The 20,052-nt window shown below is 35.7% G+C and overlaps 1 protein-coding gene across 1 annotated transcript in view; it reads left to right on the top strand.

Annotated features, from left to right (window-relative positions):
* mtmr7a (myotubularin related protein 7a) overlaps nt 1-20,052 on the top strand; it is a 28,197-nt gene that overhangs the window by 616 nt on the left and 7,529 nt on the right. Inside the window, exons 2-10 of the mRNA XM_022684217.2 lie at nt 3,487-3,609; nt 3,785-3,947; nt 5,075-5,232; nt 6,398-6,526; nt 10,216-10,350; nt 12,490-12,622; nt 15,963-16,072; nt 16,174-16,299; nt 17,588-17,637. Coding sequence (XP_022539938.2) covers nt 3,487-3,609; nt 3,785-3,947; nt 5,075-5,232; nt 6,398-6,526; nt 10,216-10,350; nt 12,490-12,622; nt 15,963-16,072; nt 16,174-16,299; nt 17,588-17,637 — 1,127 coding nt within the window. The remainder of the gene's footprint in view (nt 1-3,486; nt 3,610-3,784; nt 3,948-5,074; nt 5,233-6,397; nt 6,527-10,215; nt 10,351-12,489; nt 12,623-15,962; nt 16,073-16,173; nt 16,300-17,587; nt 17,638-20,052) is intronic.

Consider the following 20,052-nt stretch of genomic DNA (forward strand, 5'->3'; position numbering starts at 1 on the left):
TATTAATTTATGATCTTTCAAAACCACACAGACTGAGAGTGAGAGAGAGAGAGAGTGGTGCTTTAAATCAATACATCATAATAAAGCCACAGCAAATATTTCTTCCTCAGGCTTCCTGAGTAAATATAGGTCTAAAACAGCTCTTTCATTTGATTACTTTTCTTAACCACATAAAAATCATTAATAATTGACTTGTTTTACAGTCAAAAATCCGGAAAACATTCTTGAACTTGAATTAGTTTGTGAAAAAGGATTGTCTGAATTATATGCATTGTATGTGTTGCCCTCAGGCAACAAACCAAATTTTTGGTTATTACATCTTTCTATCCCATATTTCCATATCTTATTTATTTATTTATTCATTGATTTACTTACTTATAAATTACTGTAATTACTGGCTCATTTTTATCCATTTATTGATTAATTAATTAATTCATTAATTAATGTAATGTTACACAAAATATCTACATCCAGTACAATGAGGCATACAATGAGTGGTTCATAAATGAAGGTATGTATATGTGAAAGAATACATAAAGAAGTATTTTTGGCTGTTTATATTTTTACTATAGTCTTACATTGCTCATTGAGCTCCATTGACTACCAGTTGACATACCTGTCAAGTTTTGGACTTAAAAATAAGGGATTTTTTCCGCCGCCCCAACAGCCCAACCGAGGGCTAAAAATTAATATGTATATATATATATATATATATATATATATATATATATATATATATATATATATATATTATTTTTTATTTATTTAATAGATTTAAAATTGAAATTGAAGGGTGCACAAATTTACAAAAAGGACATGGATCAGATATATTCCATAAGTAAATAATAGTCCTAAGGGGCCTACACAATTAATAATCTTTCATTAATACTTCTTTCGATCGTTCAGTCCACTCCTGATCAGTTCAGTTAATTTCAGCCCTCTCCACATTGTCTCTCTCTCTCCAGCTCAACCATCTCTTCTACCCCTTCTAAATAATACATTACACCACAATACTTGAGATTTAAACAAATTCTAACAAACCCTAAAACTAGCCCTGAACTAATAGAGTTTGGAAATTATAGGTTTTGGCTGATCAGGCACATCAGGGCAGGGCATTATATGTATGTAGATTTTTCTCAAACCCTGAATATCTATCTAGCTAATTCAAAAGTTAAGCTAACTGAGTCACAAGCTGGATTTTATTAAACACACAATGGGTTTAATTTATGTTTTGATTCAGAGAAGAGTCTTTTTAACCAGCTATCAGAAACAATCTCATCACAGTTTACATGGTTAGTTACCTTTCTTTTAGAAAAATCTCCGTATATCCAGATTAGTTTTAACGACAGCTGCTCCGACTAGCTGCCTGAACTCACAGCGAGGGGAGGGGCGGGGCTTCCCCCACACTAAACTGCGCTCCGCAAAACCAGCAAGCTGATTGGCTGTTTCTCCTGAAAGGCGGGACTTTCTCCTTGAACCGGCAACACGATTGGTTAAGAGACACACAGTGCATTGTCGCCTGTGGCCTATATTTTTTTTAATTTAGTATAATACGGGAAATTTACGGGAAAATACTAATACGGGAGGACGGCGGGAAAGAGGAGTAAAATACGGTAGTTTCCCGGCCAAAACGGGAGACTTGACAGGTATGCCAGTTGATGCTCGCATCAAATTCAAAGCGCTTACAATCGCCTACAAGGTGATGACAGAACAGAACAGCTTCTTCCTACCTGCACTCACTCCTGAAGGCTTATGCCACCTCCCGGCCGCTGCGCTCCTCCAATGAACGCCGCCTCGCTTTACCAAACAAACATTCACACAAAGCAATCCAGACTGTTCTCATACAGAGTTCCCCAATGGTGGAACAAACTACCTTCCACTACCAGATCAGGAGAATCTCTCACTATCTTTAATAAACTCCTGAAGACAGAGCTCTTCAAAGAGCACTTACTCTCCTAACACCTCTAACTAACTACCTTCTACTACCAGACCAGGAGAATTTCTCACTATATTTAATAAACTCCTGAAGACAGAACTCTTCAAAGAGCACTTACTCTCCTAACACCTCTAACTAACTACCTTCTACTACCAGATCAGGAGAATTTCTCACTATATTTAATAAACTCCTGAAGACAGAGCTCTTCAAAGAGCACTTACTCTCCTAACACCTCTAACACACTAACTACCTTCTACTACCAGATCAGGAGAATCTCTCGCTATCTTTAATAAACTCCTGAAGACAGAGCTCTTCAAAGAGCTCTTACTCTCCTAACACCTCTAACTAACTACCTTCTACTACCAGATCAGGGGAATCTCTCACTATCTTTAATAAACTCCTGAAGACTGAGCTCTTCAAAGAGCACTTACTCTCCTAACACCTCTAACTAACTACCTTCTACTACCAGATCAGGGGAATCTCTCACTATCTTTAATAAACTCCTGAAGACTGAGCTCTTCAAAGAGCACTTACTCTCCTAACACCTCTAACACACTAACTACTTCTAACCTCATTTCCTCCCTCCCCTTCTTTCCTCCTCTATTCCACTTTTCCCTTAGACCTCCTTTCTAAAGATGTTTTACCTTTAACTTCTTTTACTTTTGTACTTCACTATTGTAAGTCGCTTTGGACAAAAGTGTCTGCCAAATGTAATGTAATGTAATATAATGCAATGTACATTCAACACTGTGTTCTCTGTCATCTCTGGTCCTGAAAATCACCTCCTACTCTGCAAGTTTAGTGTGCTTCCTTGCTCTGATTCAAATGATCAGCTGGTTATCTAAAGTCAAAATTTAAGTTTGTAATATCCACAGGGACTCCCAAGGGTTCATAAATGATATTTTCTTTTATTTTAACTGAAACCAAACTAAATTAAACAATTGTCTGAAGAGAGCTGTGCTACTTTCAACCATTGCATAAATAAAGAAGCCTAAATTTATACGTCTTACTTTTCAAAAAAGGATGTACAAAACCACAATTTGAATTTTTTTTTTGAACAATGAACATTTTTAACATTTAATTATCCCAGCAGACAGACTAACAGTACATTATTTTCAGATAGCAAATCGCTAATGCATTAAAACAACGTTGATCTCTTGACATTAGAATTGATGTCATCCTTTTTTAGTACCATTCACTTCAATAATATATTATTTATACATAAAATAAGTAAACATGATGATAGAAAATCTTCAAAGTAATGTAACATGCTTTCTTTCCTGAGTCACAGGAAGCCACATCTTTCATTTCTTTCATTTATCATTTTACAAACTTCTGTGAATGCTAACGCTAATGAAGAAAAAGCTTGCAGAGTAGTCTACCACCTTACTGAATAATGGCATCACCAGGGCTGACACTTAGGAGCCCAGAATATTAGTTTTATTTTAGAGTTTAATGTGTTAGACACATTCAGATGTATATAAACCATTTGAGAATATTTTTTTTTACCTTTTCAAAACTTATCAAATACTGAATGTGTTATGTTGCAGGTTGATAAAGTCCATCTAGTGGAGAGGGGATCTTCTCGAAGGCCACAGGTCGGCACTCTGTACTTGACTGCATCTCATACCATCTTTGTGGATAGTGAGGCTGAGGTTCGCAATGAAACATGGGTGAGTTGTTGATTGATCCTTATTTGTAGATCTTATTGGATCTTTTTTATTAAAGCAAATTTTATCAAGTAAATAAGAATTCAGTGTTTTTCTAATGAAGATCATACAGAACTTTTGAAATAAACTAGGCTTTATGTTAAATTTACAGTTGATTTAATTTTCCATCATACTGTAGGTCCATCACAGTTTAGTGCGAAATGTTGAGAAGCAGAATGTTACATCTCTGGGATACCCGCTCCTCATCCAGTGCAAGAATTTCCAAGTCATTCAGCTGATCATCCCACAAGAGAGCGACTGCAATGATGTGGTTATGTCACTCGTACGTCTCTCCAGGGCAGGTAAACTGATTAATTCACACGTCTGTAGTCTTCCAGGTGTTTTTTATGTCGATTTTGTGTTTATAGCATCACAAGTGGCAATGTGTGCTTATGTACACTGCTCTTTGGAATAAAGGTGCTATAAATAGTTCTTTACACTATAAAAACATCATTCTTTATGAAATCAGAAGTGACTGCTTTATTGCACCAAGATATCAATCAAAGAACCATTTATTGGGTAATATAAACTCTGAAAATTCCTTACCACCTAACATAAGGAACACATGCGTAGAATTGCTTTTTCCATCTGACTCAATTGCATTGTCTTTTTAAACTAGTTTTAAATCTTTATGCAATGTTTTTCTGTTTTATTTATTTTCTTATGCGTTTTACACTTTTTGTATGGTTCCTTAAGTGACAGAAATGCACCTATGTAATAAAATGTATTATTATTATTATTATTATTATTATTATTATTATTATTATTATTATTATTATTATTGCTTTTGTTATAGTCAGTAGTGGAGCAGCCCAGAGGTGCATTAATCACAGGACAGAGTCAGGAAAAAGCACCAGCCACCTTTTATAAACACCTTTTATCCAGCCCCCTTTTTAGCATTCTTTGTCACTTAGCACCTTTCTTCGATAATTATGCAATTTTACACTCCAGTATATGTAAGCTCATCTGCACACTGGATGTGCTTGCAATGCAGACTTACAAAACACACCCCAATATTGTTTTATTTATATGAACAGTTTATACAATATTATGATGAGACATTCTGAGCTAATTCATTTAGTTTAGCAGGTTATTTAGTCTAGTGTGAGCTAAATGTGGTATTATTTGGGTTTCTATAGCATGGGTGTATTAGGATTAACAGGCTTTTATTTGCCCTCTGAGAACTCTCCTCAGTGTTATAGCTTGGCAACAGTGTTCAGTAATGTCAAAATGAGGGCAGTAGATGGTGCTGTGAACACTGTGGTTAAAACAGAGGCTTGGAACTGGATTGTGATTTAAAATAGATAAATACTGGCATCAATAACAGCAATGCAAAAAGTATCAGCGGTGAAACTCAGTGTCATCATGCTGTTTTGTGACTGTTACATTTGGCTGATGTTTTCTGTCATTTTCTGTGTTTATGTTTCAGAGCGATATGAGGAGCTTTATTGTTTTTCTTTTAAGCCTAATCTTGACAAGACTGAGAGGGACCAGGCCTGGAACTTTATAGACCTTCGGGCTGAGTACAGTCGTATGGGAGTACCAAATAAGCTCTGGCATCTTTCCCCCATCAACCGAGAATACAGGGTAATAATAACTCAGATATTTTTTTCCTTAAATGTAACTCAGATGTTGTATTCAGTTGTTTGTCTTTATGTCTGAAATTTTGCTGATATGGTCTATTGTGTTTCTTTGTATGATTGTTCACATGTATAACAGTAAACAGTATTTTAGCCAGTCATGCAATAATGACCAATGCTTTAATAACTATATCTCAGAAGGTGAAGAAAAAAGTTTATATTTCATTATCGATGATTAATTACAAATGTTGTTGTCTTTAAAAGTGTATAATTGCTTTGATATGTTATTCTGTTATCATTGTCCGTGGCATGTGTTCTTAAAATTACAATAATATAATTTATCACAGTAATTTATGGGACAATATATAGTCCACAAAATTTTTTATCGTGACAGGCCTAGTTTGAGACCAATAAAGAAGTAAAAGGGCCCAAATCAAAAGTTTGTGTACCCTGCATGGTCAGTTCTTGCACATTTGGCACACTTTATTATTCTCTTTTGCAAAACTCTAGACAAAACTGTAGTTTTGTCTGTCTTGCACGGACTGCTCTTTTAAGGTGTTTCCAAATGTCTGATGATGTAACACTTCATTCTCAATTTACATACTGCTGTCCTATGACTTTTTGGCATGTCTGTGCACCCCTATACAGCTCTGGAAAAAAATGAGAGACCACTTAAAAATGATGAGTTTCTTTGATTTTACCAAATTAAAAACCTCTGGAATATAATCAAGAGGAAGATGGATGATCACAAGCCGTCAAATCAAACTGAACTGCTTAAATATTTGCACCAGGAGTGCAGGCATAAAGTTATCCAAAAGTAGTGTGTAAGACTGGTGGAAGAGAACATGCCAAGATGCTTAAAAACTGTGATTAAAAACCAGGGTTATTCCACCAAATATTGATTTCTGAACTCTTAATATAAATAAATGTGAACTTGAATATGAACTTGTTTTCTTTGCATTATTTGAGGTCTGAAAGCTCTGCATCTTTTTTTGTTATTTTAACAAAATTTATTTCTTATTTTCTGCAAATAAATGCTCTAAATGACAATAATTTTTTTTTTCCAGAGCTTTATATTTTATTTGTGGAAATCTAAATCAAGTACGGTCAGTGCATTACAGCCTTTATAAGTATGGTTGTTTTATGGTTGCCTTTGCTGTGTTTTGAGACAGGTGTGTGACACGTATCCTGCAGACCTGTTCGTGCCTAAATCAGCCACCCTGCCGGTTATCGTGGGGAGCTCCAAGTTTCGCAGCAGAGGCCGATTTCCCACGCTGTCATACTTCTGCAAAGAAACCCAAGTGAGTCCTGCTGACCCTTCAACACATTCCTAAAGAGGAACACCAGGTTCTATGGGTCTGTTTATGAGGCTTTAGAGATTTGAATCTGTCTTGCTTCTGTGGCTTCTGACTTGCAGCTAAAGAAAACACAAACACACATAAACACTCATAAATCTTTATGTAACAACAAAAAGTCTGGTTGGTAATGCTTTTGCCTTGTTTTTTTGTACTGTTTAAAGGTGGAATCCAGTGTAAAATGGACTTGGGTTGTAGTGAAACATAAGAAGTACTAACTTTTACTGTATGGCCCACTTCAGTTCATCTCCAGCCTTCCGAAATACGTCACTTTTAGTGATAGGGGCGTAGCATTGTTCATGCAAAGGAGTGGCTATTTTTACACTATTAACTATTAAGCTCAAAGTAGCTCCACACTTCATTGTTGGAATTCTGAGGATCCTGACGTTTGAAATGAGGCCCTAAGAACTTTGAAAATGCAGGTAGTTGATTAAAAACACTGTTTATATACACAGTACCTTCAGGTAGTTCTTCAAGCACCACCATCTTTAAATTAAGTCAGGTCGGCTGAAGAGCATGAACTAACAGGTAAGATAAGGGAACAGATTGCAAAATTATTTCAGTGGAAGTTCATGAATTACCCAAATCCTGTTGCACCAACACCATCAAAAATCTTGTGTGAGTATTGACGTGACTTATCAGCTGTAGCTTATTTTGCGCTTGTCAGTTGATTTATCGTTACTTAATTTTAAGTAACTTCAAATTTATTATGCATATAATCATAAATAATTCATAATCACAGCAAATAGATTGCCCTCCATTACAAGTGGATTTAAATATAATAAAAAATCACCTGTAGTTTTGCATTTTGTGAGTTTCAGTCAAATAAAATACAGCTCTGGAACAAAAATGAAGAGACCACTTGAGTTTCTGGATCACTTTCTCTGATTTTGCTATTTATAGGTATATGCAGGGTTCATACGGTCATGAAAAACCTGGAAAAGTCATGGAATTTGAGAATAACAATTTCCAGGTCTGGATAAGTTTTGGAAAAATAAAAATTCCCAGAACATTTTGGAAAAGTCATGGAAATTTGGCCTACAAATCTTTGTGTTTCAGTTTATCGATGGAGAAAATCTATTTTGACCTAACAAATACGTCAGCTCAGAGTTAATTCAGTAATTTAGCCCTGCAAAATGGAGCTTTCAGGATCTGACACACATTTTATTATTAAATATTGTGTGTTTTTTTTGTGTTATTTTAGGCCTACTATAATCAATTTCGATTATAGTTTTAGTTGATTTTTTTTTGTCCATGTCTGCACTGTTTTAAAGATCGTATGGTCATGAAAATTTGCCTGGAAGGCATGGAACAGTCATGGAAAAAATAATGGAAATTTATTGGTTAAAAAGTGTATAAATCCTGTAAATGTTTGAGTAAAATGAAAATTGTTGTTTTATTCTATAAACTACGGACAACATTTCTCCCAAATTCCAAATAAAATATTATTAGAATATCATTTAGAAAATGTATTTGCAGAAAATGAGAAATGTCTGAAACAACAAACTTCAGGACCTCAAATAATACAAAAAAAAAAAGGTTATATTCATAGAGTTTTAAGAGTTCAGAAATTAATATTTGGTAGAATAACCCTGGTCTCTAATCACAGATTTCATGCATCTTGGCATGTTTCCCTGCACCAGTCTTACACACTGCTTTTAGATAACTTTATGCCTTTACTCCTGGTACAAAAATTCAAGCAGTTCAACTTGGTTTGATGGCTTGTGATCATCTATCTTCCTCTTGATTATATTCCAGAGTTTTTTAATTTGTTAAAATCAAAGAAACTCATCATTATTCAGTGGTCTCTTATTTTTTCCAGAGCTGTATTTTTAATCACATTTTTTTTTTAAAACATTGGCAAAATGTATTTAAATAGCTGTGCTTTTTGCTTGTATCTAAACTGTGTGATACATTAAGCTGTACTGTATCTCCTTTGCCAGAAGCCTCTGAAATATATTGCACAGCGTAATCTTCCAGTATTACACCCGTGATAAGTGGATTGCTGTAAAGATAGGTCAGAATCCTCATGCTGTGTGTGGGTTGGCTACTTCACTATAGGCCATTCCATTTATTGAGGTCAAGCGTTCCCAGGAGACTCTACGGTCCTGTGTTGGTTCAAGCAGCATAAAGTATAAAATGTGACCTCTGCTTACAGAGCAGGACAGCGTGACCCTCGTGGTCGTAGAACAGCCTCTTCTCTTATCTCTGATAATGCCATATGTGATCGGAACAAGTGTCTAAAAAAATCACATCACTAACACAAGCCAAAGTCAGATTCTCATGAAATGGAGCCAGTTTGTGGAAGAGGACACTCTGCTCTCAGATTGATTTATCTTCTGGGGGTGGAAGAATGTAAATTGGTAACTATATTTTATGGTGAGAATTTGAATTTCCAGCTTCGCAGCATAGTGTTGGCTCAGAAGAGCAGTAAAACTTAGAAATGTGGTTTCAGTTCATTAGCAGTGGTCTGATCTGTGACCAGAATGGAAACATTGAAAAATACAGCAAACAGAAAAGTAGAAATGCAGGGAAAGGGAGTGACTGTTTGCAACTAAAGCATTTAAAACCTGTTGACTCACAACTCTAAAGGCATGGATGTTGCTGCCACTAAATCTGAGGGAGATGTGTCCCCTTCACATTTCTCAATTATTTGTTTGGACCCCTGCATTTATCATAAAATATTATATAGCCCTGTTAAATTTGCCTGTTATTTAAATAGAGTTTTAGAGGAGATTATTGTTACAATACGTTTTCGTTCATGCAAGTTGCTTGGTTTAATTGCCTGTCAGTCAAAACCCCAAGTAGTGGGTGGGGTTAGGAGCTGAAGAGAGAAAGAGAGAGAGAGAGAGAAGCACATTCAACCATGCAGCTAGATTACTGCTAAAAATATGTCCTAAATGTGGACAGTTTAACCACTTGTGTGACACTTTAAACCAAAAAAAGTTTAAAAGTTTAAAACTTTGTTTTTATGTACTTGATATATATATATATATATATATATATATATATATATATATATATATATATATATATATATAATTGAAAACCTCCGGAATATAATCAAGAGAAAGATGGATTATCACAAGCCAACAAACCAAGCTGAACTGCTTGAATCTTTTGCACCAGGAGTAAATTATCCAAAAGCAGTGTGTAAGACTGGTGGAGGAGAACATGCCAAGATGCATGAAAACTTTGATTAAAACCAGGGTTATTCTACCAAATATTGATTTCTGAACTCTTTAAACTTTATAAATATGAACTTGTTTCCTTTGCAAAATTCTTTTCAGCCATTTCTCATTTTCTGCAAATAAATGCTCTTAATTACAGTATTTGTATTTTCATAGTTTATAGAATAAAACAATGTTCATTTTAACATTTAAACATATACCTATAAATATCAAAATCAGAGAAACTAATTCAGAAAAAAATATATTATATATTATATGTGTATATATTTATAAATAAAAATGAAAAAATGTTTCATCTTCAACTTTTTGAAGATGGAGTCTTTTACTCCCTGATTTTTTTTTCACAGTAACAGAAATTATTATTTCCAGACAGAATCTTCTGCTTTTTCACAGCATTGTGTTCAGTCCAGGCCTGATTGTGCCAAATGCTTGTTTCTGTGCCAGGCAGCCATATGTCGCAGCAGCCAGCCACTGTCCGGCTTCAGCGCCCGCTGTTTGGAAGATGAGCAGATGCTGCAGGCCATCATGAAGTCCAACCCGGGCAGCCAGTTCATGTATGTGGTGGACACTAGACCCAAGGTGAGCTCCTTCTGACACAAAACAAAGAAATACAGATATACAGTATTCTATATTGTAGTTTAATATTAAAGGCGTAAACAATTAAGGGACACATATGGAATTATGTAGTAAACAGTAAAAAAAAAGTGTTTGTCCTCCACATTAATCCGCTGATCTAAACCTGATGAACTGAGATGGTGATTTGAGTTGATTTAATTGGGATGAGCTGGAGCTTCACAGCGTGAAGGAAAAGCAGCAACTATTGTTCAGCACCTTCAGGAACTCCTTCCTTTAAGACGCTGAGAAAACTATTCCAGGAGACTCTCCCTCATGAAGACACTGAGATTAAAATACCAAGAGTGTGCAGCTGTGTCCTCAAAGCTAAATGTGCTACTTAGAAGAAGTGTAAAACATATTCTGGGTTATTTAGCACTTTTTACTGTTTACAGAATAATTCTGCATGTGTTCCTGTATAGCTTTAATGTCTTTGATATTCTACATAAATAACAAATACAGCACTTTGTAAACTATGAATGGTCTGGATGTGGCATTTTCGGTACCACAGGAAAGTGCTAGGAATGTTGTATAAACAGTTTCCATGGTAGGCTACGTGAGGGACCAGAGTTTAAATGGCATGACTGATTGTGAATATGGCTGCTGCTGCTGGCAGGCAAATTCTGGTCCCTAAGTGACCCAGAATTGTCTGGGTCTGTGTGTGACTTACACAGCATTTATGGTCTAATGGGAACAAGACCTTTTTCAGAATCCACTTTGAATTTAATGACAATTTAACAACCAATCATTTCTTGATTCCCACTCATATTCTACAGCTCAGGTTTCTTTTAGTTGCAGATCTAATGTCACATCAGCATGTCAGTGCCCATAAACAAAGTTACTTTCCTTTTATTATTATACTTCAGAATGAATGACGATACAAATTTTGTCATGAAATAAAAATAAATGAAACGAAGAAAAGATTTGTTACAGATTTTTGAAATTTTGTCCTGTGATTAGAACTTAATAAATAATTCTGTACCCAGAACTGATTCTAAGCTCTTTTGGGGGATAAGAGAAACCTTTGTTATGTTATTCCATTCCTCTGTTTTCTGAATGAATAATTGCTGTTTGCTGTTGTTTTTCTATTTAACTTGAATAAAATCCCCTCATACAGTGAGGAACAGCAGCAGGAGCTCCTCAGACATTTTTCTCCAGGCAGGACAGAGCGTTTGTTATGCTAACTGGCTAGCGTTAGTTATCGAGCTGGATCTACCTCTTTACCGGTGCTGTTCTACACTGCGCTCCACAGCGCCTCTAGCAATATGTGAAAAATGCATAGCGGTTTTAACTTTGTTTCTACGAAATTAAACTTTCAGTGGAAGTTAATTTGTTCCAAGCCATTTTGAAACATTTCTATTAATCCAAATGTAACAGAATTGAAAAGAATAACTTCCACATTTAAATGATGTAAAATATAATGAAAATACAAGGTTGTTGCGTGTCACTATTAACATGCAAACCACACACTGTTTTTACATAGAACCAGTTCATGTAGGAACCTTTGAACTATCTGATATACAGTAGGTAAAATCACTGTAGAACTGTAGAAAATGTATTAATCAGTATTTAAATTTTGAAAGGATATTTCTGATTGTTTTCTTTGCTGTAATTTATGAAGCAAACAAAAAAGTGCTAAACAAGTTAAAATATGTTTTATACTTTAGATTCTTCGTGGTCAAGAAGTACGCAGTTTTTTCTTTGATGCCAATTTTGCCTATTCTTGGCATTGTTCTCTCAACCGCTTTATGAGGTAGAACCTAGAAAGTAGAACTGGTTCTCCATCTGTTTTAAAGGAGTTTCTAGAGGAGCTAAGCTCTTTTTAACTGCTTTTTCTTCACTCTGAGCTCCAACTCATCCCAAAGTCAGCTGTTTGTGGAGGCCAAATACTAGTTTTTGTCTACTACCTAATTGCATATGAGGTCCTTTATAGTTTTTTTAGTCTTTTATATGAATCTACAGTGTACAATGTAGTAAATAATACAAATTAAGGACAAATATTAATTAATGAGTATGTGTGTCTAAACATTTGACTGGTACTGTAGGCCTAGAAGAACACATGTGAATGTAATATGATTTAATGTAAATGATGCTTTTTGTTTCCAGTTAAATGCGATGGCGAATCGGGCGACAGGGAAGGGTTATGAAAGTGAGGATAACTACACCAACATCAAGTTTCAGTTCATCGGCATCGAAAACATCCATGTGATGAGGAACAGTCAACAGAAGCTGATTGAAGGTATTGTGCTGCTGCTGCTGCTACTGGCATTATCGGTGTATTTTGTACATTTTATTGTCAGGTTAACCTGAAACTGTGTGTTAACCAAACAAAGAGCTCATAGCAGATAAAACACACATTACAGCACGTCCTGCACGGTCTCTACAACACTCCAGAGGTTTCTGAAACACAGAGCTTAAGCTTGTTTCTGAATATTCAGAGATTTAAGCATTGCATTGTTTAGTAGGGGTGTGACGAGATCTCGTGGCACGCGGGATTTGGCAACCCAGTAGCGATAGCGATAGATTATGGTGGCTGAGCAGTGAGAGCAGCTCTTAGCAGAAGAGGGAAATTCGGGTATTTGTATAGAAGAAGCTTCTGCTACTTTTAAGTTGTATGTCTGGCTGCATTTTGGCTCCAGTGGAAACAATAAACGGTAACAGAGTGACCAACAAGACACAAACCATATATAAATACTGTAAGTAAATCCTACACGTGATCCTACCTTAGCTCTGTGCTGTATTTTGAAAAAATGTTCTGTCTCTGTTTGCACTTCAAGCATAGGCTTAATATGACTGGTTATGGTAATGCATAGTTCAATTACAAGAAATTTAGGAGAAAAAAACACAAACCATAGGCTTAATATGACTGGTTGTGGTTAAGTTGCAAGAGATTAAGGAGAAAAAACACAAACCCTAGGCTTAATATGACTGACTGGTTGTGGTTGCACTTATTGTTTTCATTATATAGACCTAGAAAAGTTTTATTTTTATTTTTTATTCTTATTTTTTGTACAATCAATGTGTGAGAGAAACCAGTCTGTTAAGTTTGCGTTATATGATATTGTCAAAAAAAAAAAATCATTTTTGACGTCTTCTTTAAAATTTTATTTTTAAATCTTGTCTTGTCTCGTTCTCGTGAACCCAGTATCGTGTCTCGTCTCGTCTCGTGATATTAGTGTCTCGTCACACCCCTATGGTTTAGTGCTGGACAAAGCAGAGTTAGTGCAAAAGTACAGCAGCTTCCCATCCCTCCTGTAATTCCGCTTGTAGTAAGATTGGAGTACAGCTGGATTCTGGACCACCTAGCGCTCTCATTCACTGTAATGAAAACAGTTGCGGTGTGATGACCTAGATTGGCCCGTAGGAGGGTTTCGCGGTAAAGCAGGGGGATATGGTAAGCCATCTTTCAATCCATCTGGCTTTCATTGCTCCACTATTTTGGTTCCGCTGAGCTGCCGATCGGGGGACCCTTTCCCCCGCACGAGGGAAGGAGGGGCGTGAGAATGATTTGATTCAGTGTTGGAAAAATAATGCTAGGACTAGCTGTGATAACATTTTGACCCAGAAAGCACTGGGGAGTCCTCAGGGTGAATGCCATCGTGTATCCCTCCAGCAGAGACGACATGGCAGTTTTAGCTCTCGTTACAGTAAAACCAGTTGGACCCTTTTTTGTCTTTAATGCTTCCCAGTATGGTTGTTTCTTAGAACAGAGGTTTATTAGCACTGACATCAGCCGTGTGACTGAACCTGCTCACCTGTTTGTTCATGCCTGGTGCACTCTGATCTATAGAGACATGTAGAGGAAGCCATTAGCTCTGCATTATTTTTGCTGATTGTGTAAAAAAGTGCTATATTTCAGTCTGTTATAAGGCATATTTAAGTTATTAGTGCAGTTCCCCTGTGCAATATTATAAGAATATACAGCTCTGAAAAAAATGAGACCACTTAAAATTTATGAGTTTCTTTGATTTTACCAAATTGAAAACCTCTGGAATATAATCAAGAGGAAGATGGATGATCACAAGCCATCAAACCAAACTGAACTGCTTGAATTTTGCACCAGGAGTAAAGCAGCATAAAGTTATCCAAAAGCAGTGTGTAAGACTGGTGGAGGAGAACATTCTGAGATGCATGAAAACTGTGTTTTTAAAAATCAGGGTTATTTCTGAACTCTTAAAACTTTATGAATATGAACTTGTTTTCTTTGCATTATTTGAGCTCTGAAAGCTCTGCATCTTTTTTTGTTATTTCAGACATTTCTCATTTTCTGCAATAAATGCTCTAAATGACAATATTTTTTCATAATAACGTTTTTGATGTTTTTGCGAAATTCAAGTAATTAACTCTTGACAAGTTCAGCACAGCTGTTAACTGAAAGCCCGAATTCCAGGTGACTCTGCCCTTATAAATCCAGCCAAGATGTGCAAAACTGACATCTACAAAGAGTAGCTACTTTAAAGAATCTAAAATATAAATCAGATTCTAGTTTGTAAAGCATTTTGTTTGCTTAATAATTCAATATGTTTTCTTTATAGTTTGAATGATTTTAGTATTACTCTACAATCTACTGTACAGAACATTTTAAAATAATGTAAAAAAACAAACAAAAAAAAAAAAACATCAAAATGTTAAACTGGTATCGTATGCATGTAATTAATCTACTCTGTATTGTACCGTATTCAGTAAACTGTAAAAGTACTCTTTACAACATCAGTGCAAATGGAAACTGTTGCAGGATAAACATGCGGATTAATGTAAACAGCACTTCAGACTTCACAAAAACAGCACAACTAAAATAGTTTCTATAAATGGACTGCATGGACTGCTTTGTTTCATTCTGTTTTCTTCTCTTAAAATTCCCGAGAGGAGATAAGTAAACATTAAACAAATAAAAACAGCATTTCCAGGAAAATTCCTCACTATTTATACCGTATTTGTGTATTTAGGGGAGCTCATTTAAAACAGTCTGAAAGAGGCAGTAGTCTAGATAACACTGACTGAGGGTAATTAGGATGTCTGTTAACACCACTAAAACTAAAAATATGCAGAGGAAGTGTTGAAATCAGTACTGGTATTCTGGTGGTGCTATGTCATCACCCACCCCTGTCCCTGTATTATTCTACCTCATTTTCTTAATACAAAAATCATAGAAAGCACGTTTATTCTCTGTTAGAATTAAATAATACCACCTTACATTCATTTTAATACTGCTTTAATTTGATTTGCATATCCAAAAAATAATCCTCATATTTTTCTCCTGGAAATAAAAACAAAATCAGCCATATATTATTTTTCCAGTCCTTTTTGTCAGTATTTAAAATAACAAATAACAAAACACTCAGTTTAGATTCAGCTCATTTTTCATGCTTCCATCTAAAATATTTGAACATAGTCCAGCAACAAGCGCTGGATATTTATTTTTAGCGTTCATCTTTAGAAATGTCACAAACATTAGGGAATATATCTAGCAGTGAGTAAGTAAGTACCATCTGTTTTATAGAAATGTAATATAATTTATTTATTTTGTCAGATCTAGTCTCTAGGGTGTTTTTAATATGCTATGGTGACTCATTTCACAGTGTCTGATCTACGTTCTCCATCTATGGGAGAATTCCTATCGGGACTGGAAAATTCAGACTGGTTGAAACACATCCAGACGATACTGAATGCTGGAAAGTTCATTGGCAAGGTAAAAAAACACATTTTGGGACCGTGACTGGGACTTGATTTTGTATGTACTAACTGTGTGTTTAAATGAGTGTGTGTGTGTGTGTGTGTGTGTGTGTGCAGGCTGTAGCAGAGGAAGGGGTCAGTGTGTTGGTCCACTGCTCTGACGGTTGGGATCGGACAGCTCAGGTGTGCTCTGTGGCCAGTGTACTTCTTGACCCGTTCTACAGGACCCTGAAAGGACTCATGGTAAACACAGGGTGTCATGTGACCTGTAATGCACAACTTATTAGTATCAAAACACTGTAAAACCCAATAAGTTCATTAAACTTAAAAAAATTGTTTTAACAGATTACCAAAGACATTTTAAGGTTAATGTAATATAATTAGATAAGTACAGTGAACGTAACAAGTATACAGCTCTGGAAAAAAAGAGACTAATTAATAATAATGTTTTTCTGGATTTTACCAAATTGAAAACCTCTGGAATATAATCAAGAGGAAGATGGATGATCACAACCATGAAACCAAGCTAAACTGCTCCAATTTTTGCACCAGGAGTAAAGGCATAAAGTTATCCAAAAGCAGTGTGTAAGACTGGTGGAGGAGAACATGCCAAGATGCATGAAAACTGTTATTAAAAAACAGGGTTATTCCACCAAATATTAATTTCTGAACTCTTAAAACTTAAAACTCTGAATCTTGTGATGATATTTTGTACTGTAGATGGTGGGATATCTAAAGTCTTCACAATTTTACACAGAATAGCATTTTTCTAAAATTGTTTCACAATTTGTAGACATTAGAATTAGAATTTAAACCCAATCATTAAACTAATTGGTTGCAAACGTCTCATATTTCAGCTGTTTTTTATTATTTAAACTTTTTTGAGAAGCATTGCTGTCATAAAGTTTTAAATATGGGTTTATTAGATTTGCAAATCCTTGCATTTTGCATTTGCTGACATTTTACACAGTGTCCCATCTTTCTTAAGGAACTGGGTTGTAAAATCAGTCAGTACTCAAAGTGTTAATATCAGTATTGGTGTAAAAAAGTTCTAGTAAATACTGATGGAGACTAGATAATGGCTTGCCACCATGAAATTTTTTTTGAAAAATCAAAATGTAAGCAAAAAATAATGATGGTCCTGGCCTGAAGAACTGTCAAACTGTGCTCATAGCCCGTATTCCTTTGATCATAAGGATTTATTCTGTCTGGCTGCGCTACCTCTCCTGGAGATCAGTCAGGAAGGAGCGAGGCTCATATTTGCAGAATAATATATCGCTTCTAGGAAAAAATGAACTCCATCAGGGGTGAACAGGGTGAAGAAGCCTCGCGGCATAGATTAGCTGTGTCTCAAAATCCCATCTCAGACAAAATTTCATTTCCTGTTGCACGGAGTGGAAAAAGTAGGTTGCCAGAATAATGGATTATGTCAGAATCAATAGATTACTGTGACATCCTTTTTACAATTCAATTTATTTTAAATTATGCAAATCAAAACATTATACCTAATACCTCTGTGTTTGCTGTGCAGGTGCTGATTGAAAAAGACTGGGTTTCGTTTGGACACAAGTTTTCCCACAGGTGAGATACTGAAGAAAAGTACAGAAATATATTATATATATTTCTATCGAGTTTTGCTGGAACGGAATAGTCAGTGGCATTTCAACAGTATTTTGAATTGGGTGCTGAGCAAGGCTGGTGGCTGGCACAGTAGCAATGCTAATGACCCGGTAGTGAAGCTTATGATGAGGTTAAAGCTGTGATAGATAAAGATTTACATATGGTACCACTCAATATTCTGGACACCTTAAATTCAGTGGTTTTTAATTTTTTTTAATTCAATTATGTAGATTATTACTAAAGTCATCCAAATTATGAAGAAAAAAATATACTTAGATAACAGCTTTGCGCATCTTGGTGGGATTTTCTCCGTCAGCTTTATGAAGAAGAGTCACCTAGAATTCAGGCTTTCAGTTAACAGCTGTGCTGAACATCAAGAGTTAATTATGTGAATTTATTGCATCTTAATGTGTTTGAGAGCATCATTTGTAAAGTAGTGAAGAGGTAGAGTTACAGGTATACAGTGAATAGCTTTGAGTACTGTTATAATCCATATTATGGCAAGAACTACTCAACTAAGTAAAGAAAAAAAACTTTCAGAAATGAAGGTCAGCCAATCCGAAACATGAAATGATGAAACTGGCTTTCATCAGGACTGCCCCAGAAAAGTTGTACAGGATAAGTTCATCAGAGTTCCCAGCCTCAGAATGCTTCACAAGGCAGGTTTCCATCCAAACCTTTCGAAAAAAGAATGCGCAATTTCCAAATTTCGGCAGAAAAAAATGCGAATTAAGCTGTGTTTCCATTCACTACAGTTATGCGAATAAACTTTAGATAACGTGGGAGAGGACGCCAAACAAGAATGGAGAGGTTTGATTCTGTTTTTGCTCTGTGCAGAATTATTTTCGTGTCCATTTGCCATCTCTACATGGTGATGGTGTTTGGTGTTCAAAGACGCCGGGCAGGACGAGCTCTGGAAACGTTATAAGGGCGGAAATCTCGGCGCGACCACGGCGACAGCCACCGTATACCTGGGAGCACAAACGAAACAAACTGTTCTGGGAGAACATCGTTCAGAGCCATTTTTCTGATCAGCTTTGGATTCGGCATTTTAGAATGTCCAAAACAACGTTTGAAAAGCTGTGCGTCATGATTGGACCATATGTAGGGCCACGTATTTCCAGTGATCGCCCACATGTGCCAACTGATAAGAGAATCGCCATCGCCATATACAAGCTGGCCACCTGTGCTAAGTACAGAGTAGTGGGTGAAACATTTGGTGTAAGCGTAACAACAGTCCATCGTTGTGTGTACGCTGTATGCCAAGCAATACGAATAAAACTAATGAACCGGTACATTGCATTACCGGACGCGACGGAGGCGCGAGAAATAGCACAGCGCAATAACGCTGCGCACCATATACCACATACGTCATTTTTTATGCGAAAAACCCTTTTCCATCCAGTTTTTCCGAATTTTGGCGATGCGATATTCTAACTTTTCTACCCCCTCCTAGCGTAAAAATCGTTTTGCGATATTTGGGGCTTTTTTCAAATTTTTGACTTTTTCCATCCAGCTTTTTTCATGCGCATTTTCAAAATGCGCAAAAACTTGGTGGATGGAAAACCCTCTACAGAGTATTTTATTTTGGTTTGTTTAACACTTTTAAATTACTACATGATTCCTCATGTGTTCCTTTATAGACTGGATGACTTCAGTATTCATTTACAATGTAGAAAAAAAGAAAGACATTGAATGAGAAGGCATCAGGGCCACTTTAAGTGTTATGGCTTAATTCTGTTAGCAAGACAGGAGTGAGATAGCTGTATAGAGTTTGATAAATGCTTTTATAGTACTGTAACAGTTCTGTCCACACACTGTGTTCTTTTACAATCATTTTTCAATAAATACACAAACACACATGAAATAACACAATGTTAGCCAGATTGCTAATGATAATGATCGGGGAATAATACATCAAAGAACGTGTAACATTTTCTGTTTATTTTAACCCTCCTGTTATGTTATGGGTCAAATTGTCCCGTTCAAAAGTTTGAAGATCTAGGACAAATAGTTTTAAAAAAAATAAAATTCAGAAAAAAAAACTTTTTCTGCTTTCCTTAATTAGTGTAATCAACATATAACCCCCTGCAATAAACAAAAACTAAAACAAAATTCAAAGTTATGTTTCAATGTTATGTGAAGCTAATATGTCTAATATGTTGGTCTTTCAAAAGTAGTAAAGTAGTAAAACATTTTAAAAAGTTTGAACATGTTTTGTTTTTGAAAAACAAATGAATTATCCTGATTGAACCATTACCTGTTAAAGGTAAGAAAACACCATTCCACTGAATATTGCTTAATCATATTTAGCAGTGTAGTTAGTAATAAAATATTCACACTGCTTGTTTGGATTTATTTGAATAATTATTATTT

The sequence above is a fragment of the Astyanax mexicanus genome, chromosome 10, assembly GCF_023375975.1.
Source record: "Astyanax mexicanus isolate ESR-SI-001 chromosome 10, AstMex3_surface, whole genome shotgun sequence".
NCBI lineage: Eukaryota > Metazoa > Chordata > Actinopteri > Characiformes > Acestrorhamphidae > Astyanax > Astyanax mexicanus.